This window comes from Macaca thibetana, chromosome 18 (assembly GCF_024542745.1).
Source record: "Macaca thibetana thibetana isolate TM-01 chromosome 18, ASM2454274v1, whole genome shotgun sequence".
Classification (NCBI taxonomy): Eukaryota; Metazoa; Chordata; class Mammalia; order Primates; family Cercopithecidae; genus Macaca; species Macaca thibetana.
The window spans coordinates 41276475-41290441 of record NC_065595.1 but is presented as its reverse complement, the minus strand read 5'-3'; the positions used below and the strand labels follow the sequence as shown (position 1 = coordinate 41290441).

Sequence of the window (13967 nt, the reverse complement as noted above, 5' to 3'; positions counted from 1 at the left end):
TTCCCATTAAAAGTATGCCCAGGCTCACACCTGTAATCCCAGCACTTTGGGAGGCTGAGGTGAGTGGATCACCTAAGACCAGGAGTTTAAGATCAGCTCGGCCAACATAGCAAAACCCTGTCTCTACTGAAAATACAAAAATTAGCCAGGTGTGGTGGCATGCACCTGTATCCCCAGCTACTTGGGAGGCTAAGGCAGGAGAATCACTTGAACCACGGAGGCAAAGACTGCAGTGAGCTGAGATCATGCACCGCACTCCAGCCTGGGTGACAGAGCAAGACTCCATCTCGGAAAAAAAAAAAAAAAAATGGACCCAGGGTTTTTTTTTTTTTTTTTTTTTTTTGTTACTTAGTTTTTATTTCATAATCATAAACTTAACTCTGCAATCCAGCTAGGCATGGGAGAGAACAAGGAAAACATGGAACCCAAAGGGAACTGCAGCGAGAGCACAAAGATTCTAGGATACTGCGAGCAAATGGGGTGGAGGGGTGCTCTCCTGAGCTACAGAAGGAATGGTCTGGTGGTTAAGATAAAACACAAGTCAAACTTATTCGAGTTGTCCACAGTCAGCAATGGTGATCTTCTTGCTGGTCTTGCCATTCCTGGACCCAAAGCTCTCCATGGCCTCCACAATATTCATGCCTTCTTTCACTTTGCCAAAGACCACATGCTTGCCATCCAACCACTCAGTCTTGGCAGTGCAGATGAAAAACTGGGAACCATTTGTGTTGGGTCCAGCATTTGCCATGGACAAGATGCCAGGACCTGTATGCTTTAGGATGAAGTTCTCATCTTCAAATTTCTCCCCATAGATGGACTTGCCACCAGTGCCATTATGGCGTGTGAAGTCACCACCCTGACACATAAACCCTGGAATAATTCTGTGAAAGCAGGAACCCTTAAAACCAAATCCTTTCTCTCCAGTGCTCAGAGCACGAAAATTTTCTGCTGTCTTTGGAAACTTGTCTGCAAACAGCTCGAAGGAGACGCGGCCCAAGGGCTCGCCGTCGACGGCAATGTCGAAGAACACAGTAGGGTTGACCATGGCTAGTAGTACAGGACTTGCCTCGGCGGCAGCATCTGCAAAGCCAGGGTTTTTTAATCAGATGTAGAAGGCTGGCAACTAAACACTTACATTGCAATTGGCTGGAGCTAGAGATAAACTCTTAATGGTGTCAAGCCCTGAGATAGGGGGTTTTGCTTTTTAATAGCAGTTAGTGTAACTAAACTAAGCAATAAATAAATTGATAATAGAAGCTAGGCATTGTCACCATAAAAAACCTTTAGTTTTTTACTTTAGTGTAGTGTTAGCCAGCAGCAAGAAAACATACACAGTAGTCTGGCAGCAAAATATTTGGTAAAAGTGCCATGTGCAATCACTTGGAAGGAAGAACCTGCCCACTGAGCTTGTGGCTCTAGGGGAAGGGGTTGGAAAGATGCAGCAGAATACTGAGTGAGTTTCTAATTGTGGCCTTTAGCAAAGTTATTACAAGAAAGAGGTGAGTTCAGGAGAGAATTGGCTGGTTTTCAAACAGACGTTGAAAGAGAAGAAACAAATAAGGGCTTTATAGGGTTAGGATAATAACAGTACATCTGGAACCTAGATTGGAAGAACTGTGGGTGTAATTACTAGTGCAATGAAAAGTCTAGAAACAGCACATATAAAACCTGCTAATATTTTAGAAAACTGTATTGTCAAAGAATTTGAAGCCTGGACTAAAATATGATTTAGGTGTTCAAATTATAAAACAACATTAGGTGTCAATCTCATTATCAGGAAGAGGGTTTCAAAAATTGCGTGGATTCTAAGGAACACTGCATGTTACTGTGGCCAAGTAGGACAATGAACTGTGAACATTTTTCCAGAGGTGTGAGCCAGGGGCCTTGCAAAACAATGCACAGGAAACGTTGCCAAAGGAGACCTAATCAAGGCACTTTTCCAACCTCCCAGGGAAAGGGTCCTGCACAAATTTCATCAGCAGAATTGTATATAAGCTAGGAACAGTGTATCTTCTACGTTTACCTTTTCTCACTAGGAGATAGAACGGAGGGAAAGGCAATCAGAAACTGAAAGCAGTCCCAGTTCCTGAATCAGTACACAAAAAGCTGCTTGCCAAATGTCTGCACTGGACATTGGATAAGTGAGAAATACATTTTATTGGTTTAGCCATTGAGATTTGGTGGTTTCTTTGTTCCAGCAGTAAGTATTACCTTAAACATTTTTTAAAAGGATAAAATTGAGTCAAAAAGAAAATAAATGCATGTAGACAACAATATGGAGTTAGAATATGTAAGATAGATTTATGAGACCGTGAGTTCTCCACTTATTAAATAAGTGTTAAGATATTGAAGTCCTTAGTTTAAATGCAAATGTGATGAAGTCAGGATACATTATTACTCATAGTTATTTTCAGTTGAATGAACATATCAGCTGTGCTTTTGTTACCCAGAAACTCCTTATGGTAGATTTTGCAAAGAAAAAAATAAAAGCTGCAGTTACCTTCTTGCTTTTGTCCACGTAGCCATTGATGAGATTCTGCAACTCTCACCATCAAGAAGTATAGTCTATTTCCCCAGTTTTTCAGTCTGCGCTATTTTTGTAGATTGCTTTGATACACAGAGTCAGAAAAAGTGAAGTCGTACTTCTCTAAGCTGAGACCTAATAATCCTGGCATACTTGGCATACTTCTGTTCTTGATTTTGGAATCCTGAAATATTGATTCAGTGGGACTTCAGGAATGCTCTGGATTAATGACCGCTTAAAAAAAAACAGGAATATGTATTTTGTTTTCCTGTCCCTGTGTCACAATTGTATATTGAGTGTGATGGGTGAAGGGGGGATGGAAAATTTATCTTTTTTGTTCATAAGTATAGAAACTAATAAAAGTTGCACAATAAAACCTACCTCTGGACCTAATGGAGATCACAAGGCCCTGAACTTCAAGTGTGATATCATTATGAAATGAGGCCTTTATGGTGTGTTGGGAGACGGTATGTTTTTCTTTAATGTGGGAGGGATATGAATAATTGTGACCAAAGGGCACAGTGTTATAAACAGATTATAAAAATGGCTACAATTATTTCTCTCCTTTTACCAACACTGCTTTGCAATGAAACTTTGAAACTTTTCCAGTCAAGAGGCATAATCTATTTTCTCACCTTTTGAATCTGAACTAATCCTGTGAGGTGTTTTGACCAAGAGAATTCAGGGGCAGTAACAGTAAGCCAGTTTGAATGCTGGGCCAGAAGGGCCTATGGGTATGTCTGTTCTCCTTGTGTAAACACTTACGTCCTGATGTAGACAAGCCCAGAGTGGCCTGTTGGGTGATGAAAGACAAGGAACCTATTCACCCCATGATTCCAGTTGGGTACCAGTCAACATCCAGGCATGTGAGGGAGGCCACATAGACCACTCAGCCCCCAGCAACCCAGCAATGAATCACATATACTAGAGGGAGTTTAGTTAAGATCAGCCAAGCCTGGTCAAGTCAACAGGCACACCCAATTTCCCATAGACTCATGAGAAGTAAGTATTTGTTCTTTGAAATCACTAAATTTTGGTGTGGCTTGTTACCCAAGAACAGATAACTTATATAACATCCAGGAAAATTTTAAAAATGATAGAAATTTTTGGATATGCTGGTACAGAGTCTGAGAAAGGATAGAAAAAAATGCAGGATAAGGTGATGACAAGAGGGCCAGCACTGTTAGTGCAGTTAGTTTGAGGACATTGAGAAGTTAAGTGACAGTGAAAGAAAATCTACTGCACAGGCGAAAGGGGGGCAGACAAGGGAGAAAGCGTATTTGAGCAGAGGAAAATAGAAGAATATCAAAGGTCTGCCCTGATGCCTTCTTTTCTGCTTTGCTAAGACCGGGCTTCATTTCTTGTGAATGATTTTTGGAGAATCCAAGTAAAGGCTCACAGCTAAAAACTATATTAATGGATTCACAAGAAAGCAACCAACAAAAACCCACTAAGAATTATGCACATCTCTGTAAAGTGGTAGGTAGGGTTAAGCACACAAAGACAACATAAAAACTCAAGTCACAAAAAAACTTTCTATCTAGTGAGAAAGCAAGAAAGATATACATTATGTTTTAAAAATAGCATTGTGTTATGATGTGATGTGTTGCTAGTTCTGAGCTACACAGAAGGAAACTGAAAGGAACACTAGAGTGTATTTGTCCAGGCACCATTACTATTCACATGTACTCTACAATATCTATGCTGACTCAGGGACATATCAAATGAAAAACCTACCCTGCTTACTGTCTGGGACATGATTTTTAATAATTATATTCTTAACTAAGTTTCATTATAATGAAATTATAAAAAAGCAAAAACAATAAAGAGGATGAATGAAGGAATGTCCAGAGGAAACCAGAAGCAAGTTGATGAGAGTCCTCTCAAAGTGGATGGATGCACAGGATGCACTTAAGTTTTCCAACAACAATGCAAGTCAACACATATGAAAGGTTTTCTGCTAGGGAATCTCATTAGAGACTCAGCGCCCCAGGTCTTCATGAGGGCAAGTCACTTTGCCACCTTATGCCTAATACATAGCAAAATTCCATAGTCCCAGAAGGAAAGCTTGTATTCAGCATAAACTGCATTGCTTGTTCAAACAGTTTAGACATAGTAAGGCATTTTTTTAGTTCTATAAATAGAATCCTCTCTAATACGGGTTCCCAGATGCCAGGACCAACATTGCAAAGCAGGCTTTTCTATGGATACCAATTTCAGGCCTTTCACATTAATTATTTTTTGCATACTTACTTAGGGGTATGGCTTCTACAACTCTCTTCTCTCTCTCATAAATTCTATTTTGTGTTATTGTTCTTTACTGAACCATTTTCTTCAACAATAAATGGTAAAGTCTTAGCCCTCACCTTACTTGACCAATCAGTGGAATTTGACTCAGGAGAACATTTTCTTCTTCATTATTTATGTTCTTTACTTGGATTCTAGGACTCTATACTCTCTTAGTTTTTCTCTTATTTCCCTAGTTGCTCCTTCTCAATCTCTTTTCTGTTCCCTGATCCCTTGTTTTGTAGTGTCTCAGGACCCAGTCCTTAATGCTCTTCTATTCTCAAACCACATTGATTTCTTTGATGATAACATTCTGGCTTGCAGTTTTAAAGCCTCATAGGTGCTAATTCCGAAGTTTGCTGTTCCCATTCATGTCACTCCCAATGTGCATCACTAAATGATAATTCTGCATTTCTACTTGGAAGTCTCATAGACAGATCAGATTCAACAAGGCTGAAATGAACTCCTGGACTTCTCCTAAAGCCTGATTCATTTTTAAGTCTTTTTTTTTTTTTACAATTATTCATGATATATTTCAATAGTTTCATAGTGCACATTTCTCAAAAGAGTTATTCTAGACTGTACTATCTTGTCAGAAGGGAAGACTCTTAGAAATATTCCAAGTCAATAGTTACAAGGCCAAAGAGTATGACAATATTTTCTCAGTAAGCATTGGACATGAGTGCAATGAAGCACAGCACTGAAATATTATGATACAACAGACATAAAAAGAATCAATTAAACTAGGGTGGGGAGTATTGTACATAGAAGAAGAGGGACTTTTCAAAAGCAACACTGGAAAATAGCAGAGAGTAGAGGGAAGGCTTCAAAGACCTGTGTGAAAATTATCCTTAGCTATTTTAGATCCTCAATAGCCAAGGATATTTTGAGACATGTAAGTACTCCACATGTATGTTCCTTGCACTCTCTTAGAAAGCTGTTAGAGGATAAGCACTAATAAAAAATAGATCAAAACGAAGAAAGAAGGTGTAAGATACAGTAAATAGATACTCCCAAATGAATAAATAGCCAACAGAATTCCAGAATAACTTTCAAGTCAGAAGCCTAAAGAGAAACAACCCTTAAATGTTACAGGTATGACAAGATAGTCTATACGACATTAATGATGATGATGATGAAGATGATGATGATGATGATGAAGATAGATAGATAGATAGATATAGATACCTAGATAGATACATAGATACATAGATAGATGATTGATAGCTAGAAAGATAGATTCATGCATATATATATAAACAAAAAGAGGAAGGAGGAAAGGAAGAAAGAAAAATGGCAATTTATGTGATGTGTTTCTGCACCTGGAAAAAGTTGTTTATAGGGACATAGTAGCTTTATAGAAAAATATGAATAAAGAGAAAATAATAAAAATGTAAAAGTCAATTAATATAATAACACCAATATCAACAAAAAGTTACTCTAAAAATTATGATAAAATATTTGGCCAATCAACATACAATATTTGCACAATTTTAATTAAACCTTGTCTATTTTTGTCATGATTTTTTGAATTGGGGTAATTTATTTTATAAATTTTGTACAGTAACTAAATACATTGGGAGAATGGATAAGGGCAAGTAATAGTTCTTTGAAGAGTGCTAAGGCATCCTCTGCAGTAAGAATAGACAATAGATATAGTGTTTGAAATGTATGAATCAAGACGTATCAGCATACATTATCGTGTAAGGAATAGGAAAAAAATAGTAGGGAAAATAATTACAAGAAATACAGTGTGAGTTTGGGAGGAGTAGGTGTTAAACTGGTGTTTCTTCTATTTCTTTATATACTTACATGCTATTTTTTTAAAAGGTCGTTTAAAATTTTAAAATATCTTTAAAACATAATGTGTTATCATTGAATTATCTCTGACATATGGCTAAATTAAAATGCAAAAGAAGAAAGTATATAAATAATATTTTTATATTTTAGTAAATACACACACTACACATTTAGGTATACATTGAACATCTCTGAAAATATAAGCAAGAAAAGGTAAAATAGAATATTTTGGGGACATGTTCTTGGCAAACAAGGTGAGTAGAATTATATTAATATTTCATTATACACACATTTTTAATGTTTAAATTATTTTCCATAAAATAAATTTTTAATTAACTTACCCTTCTATTAAAAATACTAGTGATATGGTTTGGCTTTGTGTCCCCGCCCAAATCTCATGTTGAAATATAATTCCTAATGTTGGAGGAAAAACCTGGTGGGTGGTGACTGGATTATGCAGGAGGATCTCCTCCTTGCTTTTCTCAAGAGAGTGAGTGAATTTTCTTGAAATCTGATGGTTTAAAAGTGTTTGGAACTTCCCCCTTCACTTTCTTTCTTCTGCCACCATGTGAAGACATGCTTGCTTCCCCTTCACCCTTCCGCCATAATTGCAAGCTTTCTGAGACACATCACTGGTGTCTCTTCTTTTTCTTACAAAGACACCAGTAATATGGGATTAGGAGCTGATACAGTTTGGCTGTGTCTCTCCACCATATCTCATGCTGAATTGTAATTCCCAGTGTTGGGGGTGGGGCCTTGGAGGTGATTGGATCAAGGGGGCAGAGTTCTCATGAATGGGTTAGCACCAAACTCTCGGTGCTGTTCTTGTGATGGTGAATGAGTGAGTTACTATGAGATTTGGTTGTTTAAAAGTGTGTGTCACCTCCCCCCTCTCTCTCAGCCCTGCTCCTTCCATATAAAATAGCTGCTGCTTCTTGGCCTTCCACCATGACTAGAAGTTCCCTGAGGTCTCCCCAGAAGCAGAAGTCACCATGCTTCCTGTATGGCCTGTGGAACTGTGAGTCAATCAAATCTCTTTCCTTTATAAATTCGGCAGTTTCAGGAATTTCTTTATGGCAGTGTGAAAAATAAGTAATACAGGATCCATCCATATGACTTCACTGAGCTGTAGTTACCTCTTTAAAGTTTCTGTCTCCAAATACAGTCCCATTTGGAGTCTGGGTTTTAATATATGCATTTAGGTGGGGAACACAATTCAATCCACAGTGTTGTGTTTTATGTGTAATATGGGATGCATTTCAAATAGTTTGGGGTTCCTATAGAAGGTGGAACTTTGCAAAAGACACACTTGTGGAAGCCAGTTCTGCCACCTAGTAACTGGAATGTGAGCCACTTCCCAAAAATCTCTTGCTTTATCTTCTTTCACTGTAATATGGAGAAAACAATTTCACAAGATAGTGGGGATTAAATTTGATAATATATATAAAGCAAATAACTGAGTTTCTAAGATTATTTTTAAAAAACCTTTATTAACTGTGGTATTACTAATATGCAGTAAAATAAAGTTTAACATTATGCCCAATTAAATACCAAAAATGTAACATAATTGTTTTGCATATTTTGTGATTTTGTTATCCAATCAAAAATGGGTGTGATTTTTGTTAATACTCAGTGTTTCTTTGTTGAAGGCTGTAATTGTTGAGCCTGGGGAACCATTATTTCTCACCCTCTCGGATACAGTCAGCTGTAAGGGGCGATTCACTGCTGGGCCTGAAGAAAAGAAAGAACTTGATAGGAGTGGGGCATCCTCTGATAATAAAATCACCCTAGAAGAGGGGGCAGACTTTTATGCAATGTCTCTGATTTATTGTCTGTGTCTCATCTGTAAAAATATCTTACCAGGCTGTTGTGATAACCAAGTGATGCCTGTATGCCAAAATACTTTTGAGTTCTGTAAAACTTGAAAAAGTCTCTAACATACCTGTTTATTCTTCTTTCATATTTACATTAATTCTGTAAACAGTGGTCATTCACTTTTATTTTGTTCTCTTGTTTTCATTACACAGTTATAGTTTCCTGCATATTATTCTTAAATACATCATGTGGACAGAAAACTACATTAAATATCTATGTAAATGGCACTAACAATTACAAAACTGACACCTAGAAACTGCAACACATCAAAGAAATGTAACATTCGCTAGCATGCCAGACACTCCCCACCCTGTTTACATCTTTCAAATAAAAATATCTTCCGTCCTTTCTGGAGCAAACCGCTACCCTAGCTTTTGTGGTTACTATGTTTTTGTTATTCTTTACAGCTTCACCTACGATGTATGTATTCTTAAACAATAGAGTTTGGTTTTCATTGCTTTTACACTTTATAAAAATAGTACCATAGTATATGCCTGTCTCTTTTCTTTTTTTCATTTAATATCATATTTGCATTTACTTGTAAAATGGAAAGCTACACAGCAATAAAAGTGAATAAAGTAGTTATAACAATAACTTTAATTGATTCAAAAATACAGAGAAATATAAATTAAAATACAAAATATTCATTTTACTCACATCCTACTCATTCCTTGTGATAACAGTTAAGGAGTTTGCTATGTCTCCTGACAATTTTTTTTGCTATTCATTTGCATATATTTAGACTTGTGAGACTACCTTTTTTAAAAAAAAAAAAAGAAAGAAAAGGAAAGATCATACTCCATACAATATTCTGTGACCTCTTGTTTTGCTTAAAAATGTATCTTGGAATCTTGGACCTCTTTCCCATAGAAAATGCATAAATATTCCTCACCCTTCTTAATACTTGCTGAATGGTGGTTTAGAGTAGAGTTATACCATAATTATTGATACTTTACTGATAAACATATACATTGTTTCCATTTTTATTAGTGACAAAAATAATGCATTGGACATGCTTGCAGATACATTTTTAGGTGTGTGAATACGCATTACTGTAGTCTAAATTATTAGAAATAAATTTTTTGGAACAAAAATTATAAATATTAAAAATCTGATATTTTAATTCCAAAAACTGATGTCAAATAGCCATTTATAAAGAGCTTTACTAATGTACTTTCCCAAAATAGTGAGTCTAGTCACTCAGTTTTTAATGGCATGGAACAACCACATATCCTTCTATTCACTACAAATGTTTGCACCAGACCAAGCAAAGAACGAGAAATATGTGGCACTGTTTCTTTGCTATGATCATCTCTCTTCTTCCATTAGACACCAACAAGTCATCATGTTGCTTTACAGTCACTCATGTTATGTTTACATATAAATCATGTTACAAGACTAGATTAGAAATGGGAATTCCATTTAAGACTTATCTCTTGATATATATTTACTGAATGAAGAAGAACAAATGAACAGGTGAGCCCCAAATTGTGCCAGGTACCATGCAGATTACAGGAAGCTAGGCAACAGTTCTTGTTTTCTGTTTAATCGTTTATAAAATGAACAGTTCTGAAGAGAATTCGTGTCAAAAGTCCCTCCAGCCTGCTGCAGTGGGCTCATGCCTGTAATCCTAGCACTTTGGGAGGCCAAGGCAGGAGGATCAATTGAGGCCAGGAATGTGATATCAGCCTGGGCAACATAGCAAGACCCTGTTACTACAAAAAAATGAAAAAATACAAGTTGGCCAGGCACTGTGGTATATGCTTGTAGTCCTACCTACTTGGGAAGCTGGGGTGGGAGGACTGCTTCAATTCAGGAGTTCAAGGTTGCACAGCGGCACAGTGCGCTGTGAGCACACCACTGCACTCTACTCTGGGTTACAGAATGAGTTCCTATAGCAAAAAAAAAAAAAAAAAAAAAAAAAAAAAAAAAAGAGAGAGAGAGAGAAAGAGAGAAAAGGTGCCTACAACTAATGAATTATTTACTGGGTGGAGATCTGTGCTTTTTTTTTTTTTTTTTTTTTTTTTTTTTTTTTTTTTTTTGAGATGGAGTCTCGCTCTGTCGCCCAGGCTGGAGTGCTGGTTCACTGCAAGCTCCGGCTCCCGGGTTCACGCCATTCGCCTGCCTCACCGCCCGGCCAGATCTGTGCTTTCTTTGCCAACCTCTAACTTAGTGGAACATTGTAAAAAGTTATCCATTGGCCGGGCGCGGGGCTCAGCACTTTGAGAGGCTGAGGCGGGCGGATCATGAGGTCAGAGATGGAGACCATCCTGGCTAACACCGTGAAATCCCCTCTCTGGCAGGAGAGGGCGTGAACCCAGGAGGCGGAGCTTGCAGTGAGCCGAGATCCTGCCACTGCGCTCCAGCCTGGGCGACAGAGCAAGACTCCCTCTCAAATAAATAAATAAATAAATAAATGAGATTAACATTTATTTTAATCAGTAGATTTTGAGTAAAGCAGATTACCCTCTATACCACGGGTGGACTTCATTCAATTAGCTGAAGATCTTAAGAGAAAACAAACTAAGGTCTCCCGAAGAAGAAGAAATTTGGCCTCCAGACTGCTTTTGGCCTGAAGCTGCATTATCTACTCTTCCTTGAATCTCCAAACTGCTGGCCTGCCGTAAAAATTTGGGGCTTCCCAGCCCCCACAATCATGTGAGCCAATTCCTTAAAATAGTGCACACTTGCCTGCTCTGTCTCTCTGTGTCATATATGAGAGAGAGAATGAGATGACAAACAGGATATATGTTGTTTCTCTAGAAAACCATGACTAATGCAATAAGTAAAAGGATATGACAAAATACTGTGAGGGCCGATGACTGTTCTGTTCTATGGCAGGCCAGGAAGGTGAGCTATCAGGTTAGGGCTGAATGGTCAGAGAAATAAACCCTAGAAATATGAAATCCATGATGCATATTTGAGTTGTCAAGGCTTTTAGCCCACAGGATCCATTTTGATTTTGACATTATCTGGGTATGTGTAGGTCAGATTCTTTTGTATCATGTGGTCATATACAAGTTTTCCTTAGGTGGGCTAATTAATATTATCTTCCTGAAGTTCAAGACCACCCTCACAGTCTCTGACATAAAAAATTATTTCTTCTAGAACATTTCTGAAACATTTGTGTCCTCAGAAAACAAACTGCCTGAATATAAGAATCTCATATTCCCTCTGTTTCCTGACCTTTTTCTCTTATGGTGTCCAACACAAAGCTGGCTGCATGTAGAGTAGGAACTTAACGAATACAAACATTAAATACTATCTGAAAATTGTACAGAGAATGCACAGTTAGGAGACTAACATCCACATCTTTCAGATGGCAGTGGTGCTGTGTTCCGAGTGGTCCCTCTAGTGAGTGTTCAACAGTGGGTGCTGGTAGGACCAGTAGGAAACATCAGTGACTCTTTCTCAGTAACCTCACAGGGTTATGGACAATTCAGGAGAAGGGATGCCATCAAAGACCAAAAAGACTCCCTCTTTGCAGGAAGGGAACTTTGTTGATTTTTTTTTTTCCAACAGGAACATGCTGCCTTAGTTTTGAACTGAAAAATAAGGGCTAATAATAATATTCCTATGGGTCTGATTTTTTTATATGACATGAGAAACGGCAATAAATGGATTCCTGATGCTTATGAATGGACATACATATACCTTCACTGAGGTTAAAAAAAATGACCCAATACAAAACAAAAAAGTCAGTAGAGGTACCCATACATAGTCAAGTGGAAAACAGATATTTTAATCTAATAATTGACTTCTTCATGAATCAAATACTTCTTAGTAATTTCAAAAGAAAGAGTATCCAGTTTGCTTCTGATGAGGGTAAAGCTTTGCTTCATTTGACCAAGAGTGTTTAAGATTTGAACAATAATGTGTTATATAGAAAGTCTTTAACAGCAACCTTTACCATTCTAACTAGTGCATAATATTGGTTTTGCAATCATTTAGTAATTATATAAGGAGGACATATTTATTACAAATTATTGATTTTATAATTACTGCTGCTGGTATTCACATTATTACACAATGAAAATCTTCTAATATACAATGCTCTTCACCCTCAGCTGGTGAACAGATAGTATAATGCAATTTAGAGAGTAGCCAAGAGTAGATTTTATTGGCATTTTTTTTTTTTTTTTTTTTTTTTTTGCCAGCCAGCTAAATGGTTGGCTTTCTGAAAAATATTGCTAATGGTGCTTAAGCAGAGAGGAATGTCCAATTTCAAGGTCATTCCTGGCAGTTGATTACAGTCACCCAATGAGCACAAGGTTCCTATTTAACTGTTAAGTTATTTTTGCTGCACTCATTGCTGGGAATTAAAAGTTATGGCTGTAAATTTGCTGCCAGCTAAATAGACATCAAAGGCCACAATCATACACTGGATCATGACACATGAAGATATATCTCTTATGAAATTGATTTTTCTCCATGTGCAAGGCAGCTTTGCATTACTCCCCTTGTGGATTTAGCACAGGAAATGTCTAGGCAGGATGAGTTGTAATTGTCAGCATAGTTTATATTCTGGGCTGAGAACTCCTTTTATTATTTTTCTCCCCCCTGTGAAGATGTGCAAAAAAAAGGTTGTCTAAGCATATATTTTGATTTCACTTGCCAACAGATTGTGAATAGCTGATTTAAGGTCACTGTCACCCCCAAATGGGAAAAGATTAGGTTTCTGAGGACCAGAAATATTAAAAAGTCTGCCCAAACAATATTTGCTGCTCACCAGAATTCGAAATTGCTGACTTTCACCCCAGAAACATCCCATGGAGTTTTGTAAAGGTTGTAAGTCTATTATGCTGTTTTAATCCATCAGACTTGCACTCTCTGAAGGATAAGAGCATCAGATAGAATTACATAAGCTTGATTAGTATTTTTTTCTCTTCTGGATATCCTGTTGCTATTACAGAGAGACCCATATTTTTCACAAACAATGCAAGTAGTGTTTAAATAAAATACCTGAGAACTCAAATTATATTTTAAATATATTCAGGTAGAGGTGCTATTTCTGGGCCTCCTACCTGTGATAGCTTTACAGTGCTGAATGCTGTGCATTTCACTGGTGTGACTGGGAACTGTGACATTAGAACCAATCACTGGAGATAGGAGATTGACTGACCCCAGATTCTCATCTTTCATCTGCAAAGTGAGGTTAGTTATTATATTTCATGGAGAAGTTACTCCAAATTCACGAGCCTGGCTTTTAAAGCCCTCTAAAATGTCACCCTAACTTTACTTATCCAATTTGTCTCCCTCTATACTCCTCCCATTACAGTCAGGCTTAACTGCTTTGCTTCCTGCAGTCAGAACACACACATTTCCAGCCACTTGGCAGTTTCCGTCACCTGAAAAATTCACGTTTCCTCTCTCCCTCTCCTCCTACTTTCCCTCACACTCTCCTTTCTGCGTACCCATTTGTTGTCAATCTCTCACATACCAGTTCGAGACCCATGTCCTTCAGGAATCTTTCTCCCTTTGG

General features: G+C 37.6%; 1 protein-coding gene across 1 annotated transcript; it reads right to left on the bottom strand.

The window, feature by feature from the left end:
- Positions 1-323: 323 nt before the first annotated feature.
- On the bottom strand, positions 324-1084 carry LOC126941008 (peptidyl-prolyl cis-trans isomerase A-like). The gene has a single exon (XM_050767180.1). It carries the CDS (start codon positions 1043-1045, stop codon positions 548-550), a length of 498 nt encoding a protein of 165 aa, XP_050623137.1. The 5' UTR covers positions 1046-1084; the 3' UTR covers positions 324-547.
- Positions 1085-13967: the final 12883 nt, after the last annotated feature.

Excerpts from the sequence above, each read along its gene's own strand:
- LOC126941008 (XM_050767180.1), bottom strand. The coding sequence starts at position 1,045 with ATGGTCAACCCTACTGTGTTCTTCGACATTGCCGTCGACGGCGAGCCC.